At 39.5% G+C, this 23,251-nt stretch overlaps 1 protein-coding gene across 11 annotated transcripts in view; it reads right to left on the bottom strand.

Moving 5' to 3' along the window:
- SGCE (sarcoglycan epsilon) overlaps nucleotides 1-22,330 on the bottom strand; it is a 32,701-nt gene extending 10,371 nt beyond the window's left edge. The window contains exons 1-6 of one of the 11 annotated variants that reach the window (XM_040593398.1): nucleotides 20,604-22,330; nucleotides 11,662-11,766; nucleotides 7,645-7,767; nucleotides 4,922-5,079; nucleotides 1,899-1,971; nucleotides 882-1,080 (exon numbers count right to left, since the gene is read on the bottom strand). In XM_040593398.1, the coding sequence (XP_040449332.1) occupies nucleotides 882-1,080; nucleotides 1,899-1,971; nucleotides 4,922-5,079; nucleotides 7,645-7,767; nucleotides 11,662-11,766; nucleotides 20,604-21,300 (1,355 nt within the window). In that variant the 5' untranslated portion in view covers nucleotides 21,301-22,330. The other 10 variants (XM_040593400.1, XM_040593401.1, XM_040593409.1 and 7 more) reach the window with 10 other exon arrangements.
- Nucleotides 22,331-23,251: the final 921 nt, after the last annotated feature.

Raw genomic sequence — 23,251 nt, 5'->3', positions numbered from 1 at the left:
TACTCCGTATGCTACTGAAGTTGCTTTCCTTCTTTAGATGTGCTCAGAAACTCCAGATGCACAAAAGGGCTCTGAAACAGTATTTTCTGCATGCATTTCAGATTTTGAACCCTCAGCCCTTTCTTAGATATTATTTGATCCTAAAATGTCTAAAAATAACTACGCATCTTTATTTTTGCCAGGAAAAAACACTACCACAACCATATTTTGAAGGCTGAATCCTTATTAGTTTCTAAGTGAAGTATCATTTTGGAATAGAATTTATGGTTATGAATCACAACTGGAAATAGCCCATTCCTGCAGTTTACACTCAGTAACAATTTCCCCACATCCCTCAGCTTATCACTTGCACCTGGAAGTCCACAGTGCTCCTGAAGTACGTAGCTACATTTCTCTAAGTAAGAGCACAGCTATGAATGATGCTGCTACTGACTAAATGCTCTTAGAAATCTAAGTGCCTTTGTAACCTATGCCCTATTGCACCTTGTTTCAAAATTTTCAGTTCTGATAATTGGTAACTATTAAATACTTGAAAAGCATGCCAAATAACTGCTCAGAAGTAAAACTGGAATTACAAAATAAGCATATTTACTACCAACTGTTTTCTAATTAATGAAATTTATTAGTATTCCTTGGATTGTAAAATCAATACATAGGAACTGTCACCTGTTGAAATGGTAACTAACATGATAAACCCATGGTTTAACGGGGGCTCAGAACATCATCAGTAAACTTTTCATATCTAATTCCAAAATTCCAAAACATAAAACAGTAATTGCAAACTTTCTACAAAACTTGAAAAAATATTAAGCTTTTCAGTAAGGGGAAAAAAAAAAAAAAAAAGATTAAAGCAAAAACATTAGACTGACACATGTACTTACCCCTCTTTCATGTCATTAATAGGAAGTGGAACTCTCCCTCCCCTGTCAAGGGCTGAAGTAATATTTATAGCATTCAAGCGTTCTGGTTGCCATACATTTTTCACTGCTCCGAGAAAGTCACCAAGAACTTCACTTGCTAACATTTCTTCTACATTCATATTCCTTATGAAGAACTCCGCTTGATATGGTAAAGGAAAATCTAGTTGTGATGGAAAAGCAAGAGTTTTGCCTTAAACAAAGGCTTCATAAGAAAGAATTTGAAGTAATGATTAATGTAATACAACTTCCAAGATTGACACACCTTTCCAAAAATCTTATATTTGAACTAGCTCATTTTGAACCTAATGAGATTATGTTTAATTAAATAGTTAGTACCATTACCTACTACTTAAGCTGAAAACCACTAGCTATTTATGAAACAACTGGGAGTTGAAAAAGCAGTCTAGAGGAAGAGTCTCAGCTGGTAAATCTTCATTAAAGAGAGAAAATGACATACATTCCAATTTGGGGGTCAAAACTGATCTGCAGGAACAATGCATTCCAATGTGCAGTACTCCAGACTAAATATGTACATATAATGAAAAGAACTAATTTTAAGGACACAAATGTCCATCTATATGTCATCATCTGTTGTTTTCTCAATCTGCCTATACAATTGTCCTTTGCATAAAGAACATACAGAACTAAGAAAACTAAACAATGTGCAGAAAGACAGTAAAATCCTTCATGTAAGGCCCATTTGAAAAGATGAGAAAAAATAAATTAATCAAAAAAAGGCAAATAGACTTTTTTTATGAATGAAGGATAACAGTCCTACCTGACAGCAATAATCTGGAGAAAAATAACAAACTGAATCACATCAGGGAATATTCTCTTACTTCCCCGCTTTGTGCCCCTGCATTTGGCTTGAACACCAGACAACTATTTTACAGTATTTTATACCCTAAAAGAACAGGAGCCCATAAGATGGTTCTACTTACTCAGTTCAAAGCACAGCAAGCTATTTTCTGTACATACCTTCTGCTGACATTATATTAATGATCAAATTATGTCTCGCTGTCTCAAAAGTACGCCTGTTATATGCAGTAATCTAGAGTGAAAAAGATTGCAAAACCACAATGCAAATACGAAAATCAGGTAAATGAAACACCAATAAAAATTAAATAGATAACTTAGAAATACTTATCACCTTTTAAACGCTCCTTATTTTGAAATGTATGAACATTAATTCACTAATGTAAAATTTGAAAGGCAAGGTCGATGTATTTGATGCAGTACTACCTTCAGTCAGGATACTGGAATTTTCTTGACTAGTCTATAGCCAAATACAATTATCCAAGGGATGTATGTGAAAATAATATATTTTGGTCCAGATAAAAGTATTCGGCCAGACACGAGTATTCTTTCTTTTCTGCTATCTTTGACCTAAGAACAACCATAACCAAAGATGGTTTCTCCATTTCCCCATCCACCACCCAGCTCCCTTCCACCAATACTGTAACAATCTACATTCATTGATGGCTCCTAGGGAACTACATTAGATGGAGATATTTGAAGGAAAGAGTGTTGGGATCTCAGCAGTTCTAGCCTTTGGGACTGGGGTTTAGCTTTAGCTCTGGTACCAGTGAAGTCATACTCCAGGAACGGGTTCACAGGCATTACTTCAACACAAATTTAAAAAAAAAATCCTGGAATCTCTAATTGTACGGGAACTGAAAACTATTAGGTAGATGCAACATTAATGACTCATATTTGGAAACTTACGCCTTCATGGTCAGATTACGTAAGGATACCAATCATATAGTTTAAAGGTACAGGATGCCTGAAACGCTCACAAGTGGTTACTCCTCAGGAGGTGCCTGTACTCCAAAGCTGTACTATGATTAAGTGCTTGTTCATAAGAAATACAGAATGAGGCTGGATATCAGTCTAATTATGTATTATTTTCTCTACTTCATTTTTTCCCCTGAAAAGTGGTAAGTTTTTCATGAAACAAACTGAAGAAAAATAATTTCCTAATTTTAGACTTTAGCTCGTTGATTTCAGGAACAAAGGAGAGCCTCCTCTGAGTGGCAACAGTGACAGAACTACATTGCTTCTCAGCAAACAGAGTTTCACAGCATTGTGACATTGGTTATTAAACAAACAAAAGTAACATGTTGCATTTCTTTTCATTTAAATGAAAAGGAAAAATGCTCTGGAATGTCTTCTTCAGATTCCTTGAAGTGTAGAGGGAAAAGCTTACCTGGCACAATTACATCTTACATAATGTAACAATTTTGTTGTAAAATTAATAGAAAATAAATTCCTGAGATTTTCCAATCCTCAATTCTGTTAATTTTTCAATGGGCTGTTTCAACAGTAGTTTAAACATTAGTACCTAGAAAACCTAACTCTCTGTTTGTACCAGCTCTTTGCAGGAGTATAACAGTACCCACTTTGAGTCTGCACCCCAGCAGCGAGAGCTGCCAGTGTGGGCCACGCACCTGTACCAAGTAATAGTGACATTGGCGAGGATTGCCTCTGTACTGAATTTTCATTCAAACACAAACTACTTTTGCACAGCTTTCAAAGGAGCTTGAGCTTAAGAATGTTACCCGCTCTACTGCAGTGCTATGCGTAATGTTAAGCTCTTCTACTCATGAGGTCTCTTCTAACTAATTGACCTACCCATGACATCACCTCAGGAATTACGGCACAATAAAAGTTATATTCAGGCCAGGAATATGCAACCACTCCTCTCAGATGGCACTAGGAAGTGGATCAAGTGCAAACTGCCCTCCTCACATACTAGAGAATTAATTCAAATACCACATCTGAGAACGGGTCTGCAAGGAATTAATTGGTATGCTAGGCAAGACTTAGTTCAAATATAGGCTTGGGGTCATGCTTAGAATGGAGATCTTGATGTAGATGCTAGAATCTAAAAGCACATGCTATTTAAAAAAGGGCCACTTTAAATAATGGCTTCCTCTACAGAAAGCTAAGCGGAGTCTGCCAGTACTTCTGCACATGATTGATTTCACAGATGTGATTAGTCCTGCTGAAATCAAAACTGAATCATGTATATACAATTAAGCACGGGTGAAATTATCTACAGTATAACTTAACATTTAGCAACGTCACACTTAAGGAAGAAAAATGATACCAAATGCAATTCAGGAAAAAAACCCCAAACTCATCAAAAATTTAAGACAAAAGTACTGCTGAAGCAGCAGAACAGCTGGAGCAAGTTAATGAGCAGACTTCTCCTTAACACAGTGAATGACACTGTCTGATTCAGTCTGCTGTTTATAATATACATGGCAGAGAATATAGTCCTTTTCCCCTTTCAATTGCTGCTTAATAAATAATTAGTTCTTTTAAACATTGGGGTAGTTAATTGTGAAAAAAAAAAAGGTACTGGGGTTTGTCACTGTTACGCTTAGAATAAAATTAAATACATATGAGTGCTAATTAAAATAAAATCTATCAATAAATGTGAATAATGAATCAGGAAATATCTGATTAAAGGTAATTAAAAATAATATAAAACCCCAAACAAAACAAACCAAAACCTGTTTATTCACAGAGTAGTCTATTTTCCAATGGAGAAAAGTCTGGTCTGTATTTAGGGTTGAATGTTACAAGTTCAGAATTCAGTTATTCTTCAAGTACAGTTGTTTGCAAAGTTTTTTTTGCCTGTACTCTGAATAAAACTTTAATATAGTCATGATTTACTGAAATGAAATGCCTCTTAGATGAACAGCAAGAATCAAGAGATACTGCATCTGGGCACATTAAGGTTAACTGGCTATTGCTATTTACTAGTTATACCTGAAAAGTAAATAATGAAATGTCATACAACTTGGCTTTCTCACAAAAGAGGACATAACGGTACCTCAGAGAAAATGTTAGTATTACACGTCCCTGTCCTTGACTTACAATCTTTTTAAATTATTGTAATTTCTTTTCAAAGCTAAGAAGCACTACTTGTTTACAATTCTGAACCTTACACTCTAAAACAAAATACAACTTTTTGAACTTTTGGAAGAAAATACCTCAATGATGGTTGGTTTGCCCACATTTTCTACAGTTGGTGAGCCATACAACACTCCATCACTGTATGGTGTCCTTTGAATATAGCGCAGCCATCCAGGTCTGTCAGGGTAACCCATTAAATTCGTATTAAACGTTATAGGATCATTACTTATTTCACCTAGATAAGAAAAACTGTATTAGAACATTTGCAAGAAAATACTACATGCTTTGATTTTGATGTTTCCACTACAAAGTCTTATTATGACTTCCAATTATGTTTTCTAAACTTTTCCCAAAAGACAAAAAATAATTGCTAACCTTTACTGTATCAGACATATGCGAACTCTTACTTAGCACTTGTAAGTATTAACCATATCTGAAAAGTGTAAACAGCTACAGAGATTGATGTGCTGGTACTTACTAGCATCCTGGCTAACCAAGTGCTCGTGCTCATTAACTAGTAAGTTTGATTTTTAGAGCACAGTTCCACCTAGGACTGAAGCATCTAACCTCCTTACTAACAAAAGCACAAAAGTCTCAGTCCTTCAATACCAAAAAAAACTTTCTTCATGTTTTTAACGATGGCTCCAGAGACCCAATGCACCTGGGAGGGCTTGCCGTATCCAGTGGCTGCGTAATCATCAATGCCTGAAAGCTTCTGTTAGCATCAGAGTATATATACAGGTCTTCAGTACCAACAGCCTGGCAGTAGTTTTTCTTTAGAGAACAAATTAATTCAAAAAAGGACCAGACGTTCCTGCAAAATGGATCCACTAATGACTACTAAATACAACAGTCCAGATGCAATCTGCAAAAGCTCCTCAAGTCAAACCAGTACAACAGTTCTCAGGGACCTTGGTGATACTCTCACAAACGTCCAGACTTGACTTAAGTTTATTCTAGCTTTTGTAAGTAAAGTCAGGCATGCCTAAACACTACCGGACCCTCAGTGCTGAGGCAAAAGCCAATCCAGCTGAGGCACAGAACTCTGGCAAATCAGTTCTGAGCCTGCACAGACACCTCTGGACTGTGCTCCTCCAACTCGCCTTTGAAATGGCCACAACAGCCACTGTAGGACAAGTGACAAGAGAAGATACCAGGCAGGCTGGCACAGAAGCCAGAAACTGAGCCCTTTTAAGAGTGGCTGTCATCTTCTCCAGAAAGGAACGAAGAGACTGAGACCTACTGCCAAAGGATAACTAGCTTGCAGGTACGCATTTACACATCCAGCTGTGGGTAAAATGGACCAGAACCACACCAATCCAGCACCAGAGTGTAACACAACTTTCCTCACAACTCTCTCAGGACATCTCAGTAATCCAATTACTGCATTCATAACAACATTCCCAGCATCACAAATTATTTGGGGGAAATCCTGAAAGCCACCTGAGATACATTGTGGCTTCCCCTTCATCAAGATAGGCCATGCTAATGATCTAGCACAGCAGACAAAACTGAAAGGACCATGGGAACATCTGGCCTTACAGTGAATTGCAGATATGATCACAACTGTCTATGGGTACAGCAATTTCAGCAGTATCTGAAATCAGATTCATACTGCCTTTGAATCACATGAATGTCAAGACAGCCTGGGGCTGTAAGCATTCAAAAGACAATCCATCATTAGTGAAATTTCCAGGCTCCTTCCATCTATGTGCCAAAACTGGGAGAAAACTGGGACAGAGGCAAACTTCCCTGCCAGTCACTGTTACATGAAATGAAGACTCAGGTATACATATCAGGAAAACATCATTTTTTCAAGGAGCAGAAACTTTTAAAACACTTGGTTCTATTCATGACAAAATTTAACTAATGCTAACAGAAGCTTATTTTTTCCTTAAAGTGAATTTTTAAAATAGTACTTTTACATCAATTCAAAAGCTTATTACTGAAACAATTTTTAATTATGTGTACACTGTACATGTATTACAAGTTTTTCCTATTTCTATAGGAAAACAGGAGTTATATAAATAGGATCCATTTATGTATTTATTGCTCCTTTTCATTGTCAATAAGCATGTGCAGCAGAATGCTCTCTGTCTTCCCCACCATCCCAGACTGCTTGTATGTATTCCAACCTGCAAGGATCAATCCTTTAGCTTTACCTTGGTGTACATCAAAAGACCATACTTCGGAAATTACAGTTCTTTCTCCAAACAATCTGCTAACTAACATTAAACTGTTCCTAAACATAGGAAGGCTGAAACTGAAGGAGCATTTGTTTTAAATGAAAGAAAGCATCATTATGTAGTCTCATATTTGATTTAATCTTCTGTTTTGTCTCAAGTTTACTACATGCTTTCAAAGTGCTCCTTCATATAGCTTGATACATACTATGTCTGAAACAGTCATCAGATTAATAACTATGTCTGTCAAAAATGCCATTTAACTTCCACAATTCCCTATTTAATGCAAAAGTGAAGAAAAGGTATACTTCCTAATCTCAGGTACATCTCAGGTACAATAACATACTGTGTTATTATACTTCCCAATTTTTTAAATACATTTTTCACAATAAATAGTTATATGCATCGTTTCACAAATTATGATCACAAACCAGAACATTTTAAAATTGTACATCCACACATTTTATTTAATTTGAAGATATTTCAATATAAACTAAAACCTGTTCTTTGTACATTATATGCTGAACCCTAAGGTATGCTAAATAGACTTGAATTTTTTAAAACATTTTTTTCCCCCTACATTTTCATATAAGATGAAAGATCTTAGCATCCCATACCAGGCTTTGGGTAAGGAGGAAATTCCCCCTTAAAGTACTCTCTCTCCAAAACATGAACAAAAAGAACTCCAGCAGAAGGGTATACATTCCGATCAGAGTGCACCTTAGACAGAATTGTGTACACTGGAAAGCAGAAGGAAGACAAGAGACAGAAAAAAGCAAAAATGAGACATGCTCTAGATAATACAGCATGCATTTCAACAGCAATGTGGGCATCTGGGAGCAGGAAAGCAACAAATATTAGATACCTGTTAATAAGATTTTTAAAAGGTTGCATAGATTAAAGAACAGAACACAGAGCAAACCCTCTCTTTGCCCAACAGGATCCCTTCCAACATTGCAATGAACAAAACTGGCTACATGAGGATTTTAGAAATTGTATGAGTTCTTTATTTTTATTGCAATTTTTTTTTTAAAAAAGGAAGACTATTGTAATTTTATAGTTGGTTTATTTGTAATGCCACATGAATAAATACACATTAAATGAATAATACAATCATGTTTTCTTGTTATTTTATTTAATAAAGAACATGATGAATACAGATGAACCTTACCAATCAATAGTTCAGTTCTTGTGCAGAAAATGACAAAGAAACTCACTTCAGTTGAGTATTTCTATGAGTTCTTAAAGCTAGACTTCCTTAGACCAGCAGGTTCAGATAATGTACATCTAAAAATCTGGTTAGAGAGCTCATTACTGAAGATGGATGAAACAGAAGGGCATGTGTAGTTGTAGGCCAGTCAGGTGTCAATGATTCCAAACAAAAAAGACAAAGCTGTATTTTACAGGACTGAGAATTAAAAACCTAAAGGAAATTCAATTCAGCACAACCAGCATGTGTCAAAGGAATATGCTATTTTTATGTAGTTACAAATTTAGTTGATAAAGGCAAATCTTATTTAGATATAACCTATTTGATGCAGTACTATATACACATTTTAATGAATCAGAAGAACAAAAAAAATCATTACGATACATTAAACGGATAACTACTTTATCAAAAAGTTTTAAAATTTAAGTATAAATGGAGAATACTGATCTAATAGATGTTTCTCATGCTGCCTTCACAGGACTGACTGTAGGTCATATTCCATATCACTACTGAATTTTAAGTCAGTGCCCTGAAAGAATCAAACATGGCTGATAGATTTTGTCAGTGAGATGAGGATTTCACAGGTGGTAAATAAAGACGATCAGCCACAGCTACCTGCCTTGCTTGCTCAACTGAAAGAACCTTTATGAGAAGTCACATCTCTGAACAAAGGTTATAGTCTCTACAGCATGGGGGTACTTTGAGAAAAGTGACTCTGAAAGTGACTTCAGAGTCATTGCAACAAACTCATAGGAACCGATCTGTACCTCCTGGATGATTAAAGGGCTAATTTCAACACTTGGATCAATAAGCAAGATACACTTGAAACGCAGCTCAAGCTCATGTAATTTTCTAATCCTGGTAAAATTTCTCCAGCCTTGTTATACCAACCTTCTTACTAGAGAGCTGCTTAAAAAGCCACTGCTAATTAGGCATTAATCACAGACATTCCATCCCTCGCACCACGTACTCAGTATGGAATCTCTCTCCCCTAATTTTAGATGCCTACAGAAACAACATCCACCACTGAGTTAGTCAGGCTCCTTTTATAGTCAGTGGAGAAAAAACAAGACACTTTAGGTGTTGATTAATTTGACTTCTCCTGTAAAATGAGATTAATCATGTCCTAGAATCCTGACTACGCTGACTAGGTCTCCACTGACTGCAGAGGCAGCTAAGAGGAGATGCAGAGATTTTTAATGTAGACCTCTACATTTAGTTACATACTTCCCACTCTTCAAGACTGACATTGCAGAATTAATAGTATCAAGCTTTGGATATGCTATTGATCAAATTCCACAGCAGTTGCTTTTTCCACTTTTGGAAACCCCTTTTAACACAGTACCGAAGACAGTATCTTTCTAGTAATTTTACCTTAAACACAAAATTAAAATGGATCCTGAAATTTAAATACTTTATTACAAATTTTTGTGGTTAATAAACCAGTTACTGCGACTTTAATTATGTAGATTTAAGTACAGTAATATAAATATTTTATTTGTATAATTAAAATCAGTAAATTGATGACCCTCAAAATTTTTGCATTCACTTCTGTGAATGAGCTATAAATAAAGCAAGACAACTGATTAATTTCCTTTAAAATACTTTCAAGAAAAGCTGGAAAAGTAATTTATAACATTAATAGAGCAGAAAAGCTGACAAAAATATGGTGGCTGGCTGAAAATCTGTCAAATATCTAGATAAAATATTTTTCCATTTCTGAGTACTTGACTCTACAATGAAAATCCATTTCAAACACATAGAACAGTGAAAAATTAATGTATATTTTCTCCACAAGCAATAGTTTTAGAAAGGAAGGATAGCAGAATCAGCAGCTACTGAAAAAAACCCCAACCTTTTTCTTTTGAGAAGAAAACTATTGCCACCACTAAAGGCCTGCCCATTCCCAGTAATGAGACATTCTCTGTTGCTGAAGTAAGCATATCAACAAGGATATAATGCAGATATGAAACAGCGATCTTGGTGGAAGTCTAAAAATGCCTCTCAGAAGGAAAAAACATACAAATATATTTTATCTTATAATGACAAACACATCGTAATGACGTAAGTATGGAGATTAAGAAACTGAAAGTTCTCACTCCTCTTGCCAGAGAAGCCCTCTTCTTTTTCCCCTGAGTTTCTTCAAAATCTGAAGGAAAATCTTCAGCCCACTACAGCAATCGCTGCTTTTCAATAATGAAACAAGAGAAATGCTATTTTCTTCAGAAGCTTTTAAAACCCACAATTATTTTCGTAAGGCTGCCTGAGACTGGAGATGAATGCATAATCATCTTAGGTGATCTAGGGATGAAACTGAATATACTTACCAACTTCTAGATACTGATCTAATACAGCTGACTGCTAGATGTGAATTGCCTCGGCAAACTCCCTGTGGTAGACTAAAATCTTGGGGACTGTGAAAGGCTTCTGTGAAACTAACCATGGGAAAATAAAAATCTTTACTACACAGGACCACAACAGACCCCTGCTAGAAAAAGAAGACTATCGGCTACCTCGACAGCACTGTTTTCTTCTTTCTTGTTTCCAGATTCCTTGAAGGATTTAACGTAGAACCCAAGATATATCTGTGCAGAAAGGTTAGACATTCTGGAGATTAGAAAAGAAGTAGATTAACGGGGAACTGAAAGTTGGAAAACATACATCATTTTTAGAATTATGTACAGAACTGTCCCAATTATTATTCTTGTAGGACTTGAACATGGGCACAGCCAGGAATTCAGCTAGGATGGTATCAGTCTCCAGCCCAGAGTCTGTTATCAGATACAGATGACCCCCATCTTCAGAAATTTCAGATCTCCATGTCTGTTGAAACATATATGTTGATAATCTTCAGAAAAAAAATCTACCTTGAATTTTTTTCTGGGAATTTCAATGGGTTCTCTCCCCATTGATTTTTAGCAGATGAAGTACAATCCCAGAAATAACTTGATTTGGGAGCCAATCCAGATGTCCTGCCTGGATGAGCAATCAGTGCAAAGCGTTTTCTCAGCTAGTGTACACTAGCTACAATATTCTATGTGTACTTGCATAAATGACAGTAAAAGTCTTTTTACATATGTACATGAATAGATTTTTTAAAATTGTTACAGACAAGTTATTGTATTAAGCAAACTGCAGAGGTATCTCCAAGCAACCAGCCATGGTAAGAAAATGTGCAATATTAGGTATACACACAGCCATTATTTCAAGCAAAGCTATAGGAACAGGAAAAGTTGGGGAAGACTCAAAGACACACAGGTCTGTGAATGTTTAAAAGATTGAAGAAATGTAAAATTTTCCAAATCACTTACCTTGAAATAGCACCTTATTCCTAAAACAAGGACATGACTGAAAGAGCAAGAGTAGTATTAAAAGCAGATTTGACTGAACCAACATGGGATTTAAATTTACAACCTAAACTCACCATTCTTCCCAACAGCCTTTATTCTGCTGATAATATAACTGTGGGCTTGCTTAGTCGTCCAGTTAACTGTTCCATTATTGCCATCAGCAGAGCTTAACAAAAAAGCTTTTCAGAATAAAACAAATGCAAAAGAAAATACATTAGTCAGATCAACAGACTCCCACAAACAAAGTGTCAGATGGGATTAGATGCCTTCTAAACCAGGTTTTGGTTTTAGTCAGAGTTTAGGAAACTCAGTTTAAAAAAATGGTGGTGTTTGTTTTGATTTGAATATATAAACATATAATAATCTTTCTGACAGTCACTTTTTTGACACTAATTTTTTGAAATAAGCTAGGTTTACACTAAGTGCTTAAACCTCTGCATACAGTTCTGCTGGCATACTGATAATAAAGAAGATGAAGAGCATTCTCCGATACATGTATTTGCACCAGCAAAACCCCATATACAGGCAAAGACATATCCATTGCAGACATAACCAATAATCAATTTTGAAAAAGACCCACTTAAAAATGGTTGTCTTCATCTCACACAGCTAGAACACATCCTCAAAACAGCTGGATCAGTGCAGCTGAAGGTGCAAGAAGATTTAAATGTGACGAGGAGCAAATGATTACAGGAAACAGAAAGCAGCTGCAGAGCTGACAGAAAGACTATTTCACCAGTAGCAGAACTGCCTGAGAAAGCTCCCCCCTCATTTCCCACTTTTTGTTCTTTTGTTTCCTTTATTCTGTGATGAATAATAGATAAACCAGCTGTTTGTATTGTTACATGTCAACTGAAAGTACAGAAGGAAGGAATTGCAGTTAGATGCTAGGAAAGGGAAAGTGGCCATAATAATCAGCCTTCTTTTTGAAATAGTTTGGGAGCAAGAACTCGTGTCAAACACCAGTTAAAAGATGTTATCAGATTAGCATCTTAACTTCCTTGCAAAACCAGCAATATCAGAAACATCAAGTAGCAGTACTTGCATATAGATATACCAGTTTGCAGGAAGAAATGAACACTTAATGGCAAACACTCAAAGTATGCAAATATCAGTTACACCAGAAGCTCAAACATCTGTGGAAACTTCTGCTGACATAGTTACACCAGTCAGCTATTACATTACTGATACTACATTCTCCAAAAAGAATTTAGGAAGCCCAACAGATCTGACTTAAGCAGCACTCAAGATACACAAATACTCAATCTACACATGTGAGCGAGCCATTTATTAATGATAATTTACACACACAAAACACCTAAAATTGAATTGAGGATGAAGTGCAATTAAAAAAATATACATGCGTTCAAATTACCATACCACCACAATGATCCTAAATCATGGATTTCTGTTAAGTTTCATAGATTTTCAATATACGCAAAGGATCTGAATACATTACAAGTCTTAATATAATACCATCCTAGGGATTATCCCACTCAGTACTATATATGATCTTTAGTGTACATTTTCTATAGTTCTTGGAACACTCAAGAAAATCCAAAAAGGTAAAATAAAGTTGTTCCAGTATTTCAACAGGATGAGCTGGGCAATCAAAGACTTGTCAGCTACAAATCAGCATTAAGCAAAGCAATTAATACAAGATTGATCACTGAATTATTAAATGGAGAAGAGTATTATACTTATCACAGTCAAAAAGGATTGAAAGCATCTTTTCAGACACTTTTAAGGAGTCCCCAAGTTTTTTCTGATAAAGACAGCAATAATGACATAATACCCTTAGATATACAGCCTATCACCTAGCACTTTGATTGAGAAACTAGATACAAAATCATTCTAGCATATTTAAATAGTATTAAAAAACAAACAAACAAAAAAAACCCAACAAGTCAGGTTCCAAGATTTATTTTTTAATATAAACAATCAGTAAGTGTCTTTGACTTGGGTTCACAAGCTTTGCTAGGTTTAGCTGCGGGGATTAAAGGTTACCTGTCCACCTCTCCACCCTACGCTGCATTTTACAGGAGAACTTGAAAAGCAACCAGCGTGCCTGTTTTCAGATCCTGGAGTTTACAGTGTGATGTTTTAATACAAATATATACCATCATCTATTTGATTTCAAATAACAGGTGCGAAATGAAACAATTCAGGAGCACACTGCCCATTCAAAAGCTTTCACTGTAGGAATGGCAGTCTCAAGCAAGAAAATAGGGTTACTACATTGTTAATTTGTTGTATGAGATTCCTAGTGGGCCTCACAAGGTTCTGGCATTGGCCTTATGCAATCTTTATTTATAAATATATATATATATAAAAAATACATATATATATATAAAATAAAAATTACCTGGATGTATAATATATATTGATAAAATTTGCAGGTAAAAACAAAGGCTAGGAGATTGACAAATAATGGAGATGACATGCTACTGACACAGAACAGTCTGCATTGTTTTGTTAAAAGGTGATGAGTAATGTGCAATTCAACAGAATAAAACATAAATGCATACCCAGAAACAAAGGTGGCATGCCATATACACACTACAGAGCACGCACTTCAGGCACGCTGAACTTTGATAAAAACCAGGGATGTACGTCACAAACTGGTTGAATGGAAACTTTCAGCAGAAGACTGGTTAGAACAGCTGATACAAACAGCAACATCAAGGAAGAGCAGGGAGATTTTATTTTTGTACTTGACACAGATATGATCACTGTTCAAATGCTCTGTCTAGTACTTACACAGAGCCTTCAAGAAGCATAGTGACAACATGAAGAAAGCTCAGGGAAGATCTGTGAATATGATTAAAGGATGACAAAAGAGGCCTTATACCACAGATTACAGGAATTCTAACTATGCATTTTATCAAAGAGACAGTTTAGAATTAATTTGATCAGCCTTGTACTCACACTGAAAAAAATGTTAATAGTATCAGACTCTTCAGTTTGTTACACATTCGCCACAGTTGCTGGAGCTTCTAACAGCAGGACTGTCTTAACACTGCCACCAGTGCTTCTAACACAGGGAGCAACTCACAGCTCTGCCTGTGCCTTGAATTTGCCCAGGTAAAGTACATCTACAACATTTTCTTTTCTTTAATTTTTCCTTTAATTACTATTCTAATTTTCTTTTCCTTAATCCTTTTATTTTTCCTTTAATTTTATCTGTATTATTTTAGAAATTAGATGCCTATTTTTTATACTGTTTTCCCTTTCTTTGATTATATTTACATAGGTTTTATGTAAAGGTTTTAAGTATTAATATTTAAACCCAGAATATTTAACAGAGAAGATACCCACAATTTCTGCCCGCCTCACAATCAGAAATGGACCTAAGTATCATGGACCAACTTCACCATCTCCATTTTTTATTGCACTCTTAACATCCACACACCATCCTTCATCCTCCTTACCTATCCTCCTTAGCGCTTCTTTGAAGTAGGATCTCAAGCCCATCTCCCCTACTACTAAAGCAGCACACAGCTCTGGCTCTCAAAACCTGGCATTTCGCCTCTCTCCCACACCTCCGCTTTCATCTGGGACCTGACCTAAATACGTACTTGTCACCTTCATGCCACAGACCAGGACCTTACGCCATACTTCCACTACCCCTTACTCTCTTACCATGCCATCCTGCTCCAAAAAACTACCCTTGCACTCCTCTGCCGCCTGTCTCATCTGGGTCTGAGTCCTTCCAGCATCCTGAGCTGGCAGCACAGGTCCATACACAGCACAGATTTCTGATTGGCTGCTGAGAACCGTGGAGCAGAACAGTTAGAAACTGACACCACCAAGATGAAACAAAACATCTGTCAAGAGGGAACCATCTGCATTAAGGTACTTAGCCCACCACTCAAATCAGAGCTCGCACCCAGGCAGTTAACTGAGGATCCACTGGTGTCTGCATGGAGATACCTGCCCAGGTGGTCACACCATCCACTAGAGGAGGCTGAAGTGGCACCACCACCCACTCTCCCTCCTCTTCCAACCTCCACACCCCTTCCTCTTACCTAATATGCAGTACTTAAGTAACAATCTGTAGATTGTAGACGTAGATGTAGAAATTTACTATGAATTAAAGTGGATTATTTCAGTGGAAATTCACATACAGATTAGATGCCTTCTAACAGACAACTTCTTCTTACGTAGTAGCTGTCATTGAAGAAGTAAGAATTAATTTGTGTTAGTTTTCTACTGCGGATTGCTCTGGTCCCTCTGCACTCCATTTATTGTAGATGTAAAAGTTCAAGTCAAAGCCAGAAACGTTCTTAAGCTCCATACTCATTCACCTGTGTTCAGTAGGTAATGGTTTTCTACCTGTTTCTGTGCTATCTACTGATTCCTGTAATATCTGAATATTTCTCCAATACCATTCAAGAAAAGTAACTGAATAAGACATTTTGTCAGTCTCACTGTGAAACTTTGTCATTTGCATTCTTGGGAATGCTGCCAATTAAGTATTGGAAGAATAAAAACCTCACGCTTTATTAGCAGTAACATTTACCCACCACCATTCTCCCTCGACTGCAGGCTGGACAACAGAACCAAATCAGATTAGCTTTTCCATGAAGGCGATGAAAACATCGCCAGTTCCTGTGGTCCAGCCCCATGGTGTAACCAAGGTGTATGGCCAGGTCACCTCTATAAGCCTGCTATTCCAGGATGCCCCCTGCACTTCTATCATTTCTTGATATGAATTATCAGAGTATTCCTGCAATTACATTCCAAATTTCTGATTTCAAGACGCTAAGATTTCTCTCTGATCACTAGATCGCTCTTTCTAACTTCTAATCTTCATGTCTTCGACTGCCACTGAAAATAATCTATTTAAAAGGCATTTTGGTGGTTTGTGTTGCAATTGGTATTACATAATGAGCGCCATAACTATGCTGTTAACAAGACAATGTATACTTTAAATCTATGTAACATGTTCATGCTAATTCCAACACAGCAATACTTATCTGTGAAAACTGAAATCCATACCTTCAGCTCTCAGTCTGTAGCACCCCATTTCACATTGAAAACACTTCAGCAAGATAGCAATGTAAAATATCTTCTGAGGTTAGAACATTTCTTGATTCTACTACTACTTGCTTGAAAAGCAGTTCAACCGATTAGGAGTGAAACTAACATGTGTTCTCTGATTTCTTGGCTCTTCTGTTTCTTTCACATTCCTATGGACGTAATCAAAACTAGCAACTTGCTCCTTTCCCCTAGAGCTCTGCCAGAAGAAGGCACTCTACGCTGATAGGGTCTGCTGTAAATTTATCAACATCTACTCAAGAAGAGCCCAAAAGCTGTACCAAAATACATATTCTTGTCCAAGTCTGAAATTACTCCTCTTTAGTTTGATTGAAAACAATCTTTCTTCTGAAGAAAGGGGTTTACTTTGGTGACTGTAGCTCCTGTAGTATTTTAATGAAATTCTAACCAAATTTAAAAATATCAAGGAGCAAAAATAAGCCTCTCTTTACACACTAAAAGTTACACCTAGAAGATGAACTCCTGCTTTAAAGCTGATGACTTATTGTCTGGCTTTCGGACCTCTGAGATGTCTCCATGTAAGCTATACCACCTATAAATAATGTGCTTCTGTAATGAAAAGCATACTAATGGAATGGCTACCTTTTCCCTCCTTTAATTACTTATTCAAGCAAGTCCTCACTGATGATAAACTTTATTTATTGATCTGGATCAGGTTAGTACAAAGACTTGACAGGCAACATCTTCCACAGGCAGAGGTTCAGAGCCCTGTATGAAGAAAACCTGTTTCTTTGCCCTTATGGTTGCACCCACAAAAGAAAAAAGAGCAGGTATGCAACGGTATTAGTTTGAAAACACTAGATCATCCATGACATGTTCTGCCTCCCTCTGTAGAGCCCAGCTGAGAAGCGGAGTGTTGCCAATGGCACTTCTGCTGTGAACAGCAGGATGAGTGCAGGGATCTAGTTCAGTCTCCTGAATACCCGTCCTAGCCCGTGATTTCACAGTTCTTTTAAACTAGCATAAGTTTGTGGCTCTGCTGAAAGTGGGGATTCCCAGCACATCCTTGGCCACCTAGCACACACCAGCGTAAATGATCCCATATAAGTCCTGGTCAGTAAATCAATTTCAGTGAAAAATTTTTGTTTGTGGGTTGCCTAGTTTTCAGCCAGATGACCCAATTCATAGTGTCACTGTACAAGTTATTCAGTGCCCACAAGGGAAGCAGTGAAAAATACCTAGATGTGGAAGGACAGGTGAATGCTTTCTGGCAGCAACGCAACTTTTTGACAATATGACCATGTAATCACATCCTCCGAAGTGAGAACTAATGAGCTGCTTCCCTATTTTAACCCCTTTATAGGAAAGGGTGAATATGACTCCATTGCTCTATGACTCCCTGTTCCTGGGATAAAACAGATTCCAGGGACAACACAGGCACCGACAACTAATTCTTTACATGTAGAAATACAGGCAATAACCATAAAATGGCCACAGCCATTCAAACAATGTTTTGATGACCACTCTCTCTGTAGAAGCAAATATGGGAGTATTTCATTGCTCTGTCAAACTAATATGGCAGACATCTCTACTAGCTTAATCTAGTAAACTCTAAAAAACTTCTACCATGTAAGAAGTTTACCAAGTAAACTTCTGTTACTATGAAACTAGAGTCAAAGAACAACTACTTAGTTTGTATTAAACGTCACTTCTAACAACGTCCCATTTTTTCTAGCAGTGTGCAAAATGACCACCAGCTAGTGTTTGAGAATCAGTACCTTCAATTTGAGTACTATATTAGCTTCCTAGGAACAAATGTTAGAATTATGAAATCACTCTTACACCTTCTAAACTCTTAAATCTCTTGAAACCTCTGGGTTTTCAATTAACGTTTTGCCACAGGGAGGGCAGGAAGGAGTGGAAAGGTGACAACCCAGCTTCTGATAGCAGCCACCCGCTTCCAGAAAGCCTTTAAGTATGTGTTTCATACATCTTCAAGAGGTGCAAAAAGCATAAGTCACGTTTCTTCTGTAGATCAAGTGCTACAACAGAAATGGCAAAAACTGATCTCTACTAGTAGAGGAGAATTCAAATCTATTTACAGATCTTGTGCTACTTCTCATGTTCCATTTTGCTTGTAAGATGTCTTTCACCTGGTTAAGTAATGCTTCAGCACTGTACAGTCTACTGAAGAACAGGATTCAAAAGAAAGAATTTTCATGCAGGGCTGTGGCTCATCTCAAGAGCCAGCAGACGAGGCTGGAAGTTCTTTCACCTGTTCACTGTTAAGATGTCAAGGCTCTGGGAAAGCAGGAAGATGCTATCATACAAAAAAATGGGGTTTGTTTAGGGTTTGTTTTTTGTTTGGTTTTTTTTTTGGGGGGTGGGGTGGGGTGATTAAGGGGTGTGTGGGCACAGGTCAGGCAAACTCCTGGGAAAGTCTGCATCGCTCAAACTTCTATGAGCTGTCTTGTACCTGAATTGTGACCAGAAACATACTATGAACTCCAACTTGATGAATTAATTTTATATAGATATTTCTTAAAAGATCTTGACTGAACTTAGGTTCATGCTTCCTTTTTTTACATTGGTCTCAAGCAGTGTATTCTGCTGTTTTAACTAATGAAATCCAACTGAAGCAAGCTTAAAAAGGTCCGAAATTGAAGTGCAAAAGCTAACACTAAAAAACCTTAAGACATTTTCTCTTACGACGTAGCCTGGAAGGGACTTGTGGATTAAGCTCACAACTCACCTTCTAGAAAGCCATTTCAGTTGAACTTTTTAAAACTTAATATCTTAGTTGATACTGAAAGCTTATTGTAAGTTTGTCCTAGTTCTTTCTTTGTTGCTATTCCACAACTGAACTTGGGAGAGGGAGGCAGAAGAGGCAGGAAGAATTTCCATATAAGGAGAAAGCCGCACCTTGCATCTGACAAACAGTTTTATCTTCACATTAAACAACCTAATGCTTAGGTGCTAACTGCATCTTTAATATATCCAATGCCTCATGTCACTTCTACTGTCAGTATCCTATGACAAGTATGGCCACACACTGGAACTGTACCTAGATACTAGTGAGAAGAGAGCCAGCAGATTGTTAGCTTTCAGATGACACATTACTGACCTCTCAGACCACAAAGTAACCTAAGAAATAGATTTATTGCTGTTAATTGCTCTTGGGGTAGCAACAGTCTCACAAAGGCAGTCCTGTGGCTGAGCTGCTATTGAGTGTTACCTGTTTGAGGTACTTCACTGTGAAGAACCTTGTGGTGTGAAACCTGCCTATGGCACAACAGCTGTTACTCCCATGCATTAGGGAGCGGAATTAAGACTCCTGCAGTCTTAATTCTGGCACTGTTGGATTAAGTGGTCAAACTGGGAAATAACTGGGGGGGTGGATTAATACGAAAGATAGCCCTGTACTCAAGGTAGCCCAACCCAGTCCTCGGGGACGGGCACCAGCCCGGTCAGGTGGAGCGGGGGCCGCCACCCGGCCCTTCCGCGGCAGCGGCGCCACCCCCGCCGCCCCGGCTCGCAGGCAGGCCTCGCTCCCGCGCCCGGCCCGCAAACCGCTCCACACCGCCAGGCCTCGGCCCCCGGCCCGGCCACCCCCGCCGGGCTCCCTCAGCCCGGGCCCCGCTGGCTCCCTCAGCTCGCTCCGAGGCGCCGCGCTGGGAGGGGCGGGCGGCGGCTCCCCGCTCCCTCGGGGGAGAGGCGAGGGCGGGCGGGCCGCCGTCCCCGCGCCGCCTTCGGGGTGCCCTCCGCCGCGCCGGGAAGCGCTGGAGCCACAGGGAAGGGGGATGCCGAAGCGGCTCGGGCCCCGCACCGGCGGAGGGCGCGGAGTGGGAGGAAAGCGGAGTACAGCGAGCCGCAGCCTCAGGACAGCGCAGGGAGCGCGGGGCGCCGCCAGAAGGGTGCCCGGAGCCCACAGGAGAGGGGGGCACCGCGGCGCAGGCCGGCGGCTGCCGACGAGGCCCGTGCCCGCTCGCCGCGGTGAAACACCGCCGTGACCGACCTGTCAGCAGGAGAGTGGTGAGGGCACCCCCGCCGTGCGGCCAAGGCCCCGCCGCGCAGCACCGCATCGCTCCCCGCTCCTGCGCCTGCTCCTGCTGCTGCCGCCGCCGCCGCATCCTCCGCGCCGCTGCCTCGCCCCGCGGCGGCCGCAGCATCCGCCCCGCCCCGCCCTGCCGGCGGTCTCCAGGCAGCGCGGCTGCCCCGCGGGGCATGCCGGGAGGAGCCGCCCGCCGCACCCCGGCCGCAGCGGCCATGTTAGGGGCTGTTAGGGCGCGCCGGGGTGTTGGGCTGCCGGGTGCGGGGTTCTGCGGGAGCGGAGTCCACAGCACTCGTTTCTGCTGAGGGTGGGGGCAGGCTGGCTTGTGTCGGGCTGCGGCAGGGTCGGGTGGGTGGTTGCCCTGCCCTGCCGGCGTCCGGCGCTGGCTCCGCGGAGAGGCGGGCGCCCCCTGGGCGGGCCCGGCCGCTCTCGCCTCAGGCCGGCGGCGCAGGTGCGGCGGGAGGGAGCCCTGGCGGAGCGGGCCGCTGCGGATGGCCGGGCGGGGAAGGGAGGGCAGCGGTGGTGCACCTCGCTGCTCGCCTCTTGCAGCCCGGCTCCCTCCATCGGAGCCAGGGCACAAGCAGTAGGACAGGAGGGCTCGCCTGGGGGCGCGGGGGCGCGGTGTGCGCTTGGACGATGGCCTGGCTAAACCTTGCAACATCAGTTTTCTGAACACCTTACCCCCTTTTAAGGCTATATCCCTATTCCACGTGTAAATCCAAAGTGGTTTTTTCCCGACGTTCAGCAGCTGTACCTAGCGAAGTTGTGAGTAGAGTGGCAGGAGGGGATGGTCAGGGGCCCGGGCTCCCCTGTGCCTGGAGACCTGTCACTTGGCGTTGCTCTCGCATCTTTGTGGCTGCTGCTAAAGATTGTACCCGATTTCCTATGTCAGGTCTGATCACTCTGTTCTGTCACGCTTCACGCTGGCGGCATTATGCTTTTAGGATCAGTAATTATACTGGATTTTTGATTGCCATTTAATGTGTGTGTTATAGCCCAAAAGCTAAGGCAGTATTTGCTGTGCTGTGGAAGGAAATCTCCCTGTATACAAAGGAAGAATACTGTCAAATTCTTATCAGTTCTTGGCAGTGATGAGGCATTTTGTGGGTAGGTGTATGTATATGTCATATATAACCACTTAAGACATAGTGCTATGTAAATACAGGGGGTTTTAGGGAGCTGCACTCAGCTTTCTGTGTGGTATGTAAGAGTAGTCCCTGTACTAGAACTACATATAGAACCACATCTAGAGCCATGGCTGCTTTTATGTATTATTTAGTAGGTTTGATTGACTCATTATTTGAACTTGTAATACCTTAGGGCACTTATGCATGGGAGGGTAGATTTTTTTGACAGATACTTTGTAAATGTTTAGCTGTATAGGCTAGTATAGAAGTACATTTAAACAGAGACAAGACTTGGAGATTTTTCTATGAAATATTTGCTTGAAATTGCATAGAATGCAGTTGAAGATTTTCTGGGTGGGTGGTTTTTGGGGTTTTTTGCCTTCTGCAGCTAAAGCCCCAGCTCAACAAATAAATGTTTCTAGGTTTATTTTCTCCTTCTGTTGGTTTGTCATGTGTAATATTTGCAGACTGCAGTGAGCCTTCCATTATGCATGGAAATGATCTTCCTTTCTTTGTTCTGCATATAGAATTTTGATTTCTGATAAAATTCAATAAGCATTTCCACTCTTGTGAGCCAAATGCATTTGCGAAAAATAATAAGAATTGTATGCTTTTGATGTTTGGAAGGAATAAGTATAATCTGGGTTACTCAAATTGTATTGACTCTCTGAACTCTTTATAAGTGGGGGGGGGGGGGGGGGGGGGGGGGGGGGGAAGACAACTGTAGAAGACTTTACCCTATCTGTCTTTAGTCTTGTTACAGCTCTAAATTTCCATTAATCTATCTCATGAAGGGGAACATTACATAGCAAGAGGCTCTTCAGTATAGAAGTTTTGCCTGACATTAAGGTGTAAAAATACTCTGGTGTTTTAGTCAACCAGCTCATTATCCCAGATGAAGGAATTTGTATTCTCTTTCTGCTGGGACTTTCATAATATATTCACATTTTTAATTTGACTACATAGATATCTAAGATCAGAAATCACACTCTTTCATTTACCTCTTTCTAGAAGTATTCTTCTGTTTCATGGCACTTTGTAATTTTGAGTAGGCCTACTTCAACTCTGAAGTTTTATGTGATCTTTAATTTATTCCCTTATGGAAGCATACAAGGCCCATACAGGTGCAGCTGTGCCATAACAGTCTCAGATAGCTAGCATCCTGTGGTCGTAATGTTTAGAGTAACAAGTGAGAATACTGTTATCTTTTCAACAATAATTTTTGTGCCAATTTTTGTAAACATCTGTACTGTCATCAGCTTATTAATTACCATTTTCCTTCCAAATAATATCAGGTTGAGATATTATTCCTATAGACACTATGAAACTGTCAATATCCTTTTTTTTAATGTAGTAGCAGCAGTGTAGTAATGTTCAGTGCTCTGCCACCTCTGCATAAAAAGAAGGCTGTGTTTATCTAAAACGTGTTGGTGAGATACACTGCCTGACAAGAAATGGTTATGTGCAACTGATATGTAAAGAAGT

This window comes from Falco naumanni, chromosome 4, assembly GCF_017639655.2.
Source record: "Falco naumanni isolate bFalNau1 chromosome 4, bFalNau1.pat, whole genome shotgun sequence".
In the NCBI taxonomy this organism is placed as follows: Eukaryota; Metazoa; Chordata; class Aves; order Falconiformes; family Falconidae; genus Falco; species Falco naumanni.
This window is presented reverse-complemented; position numbering and strand designations above follow the sequence as displayed.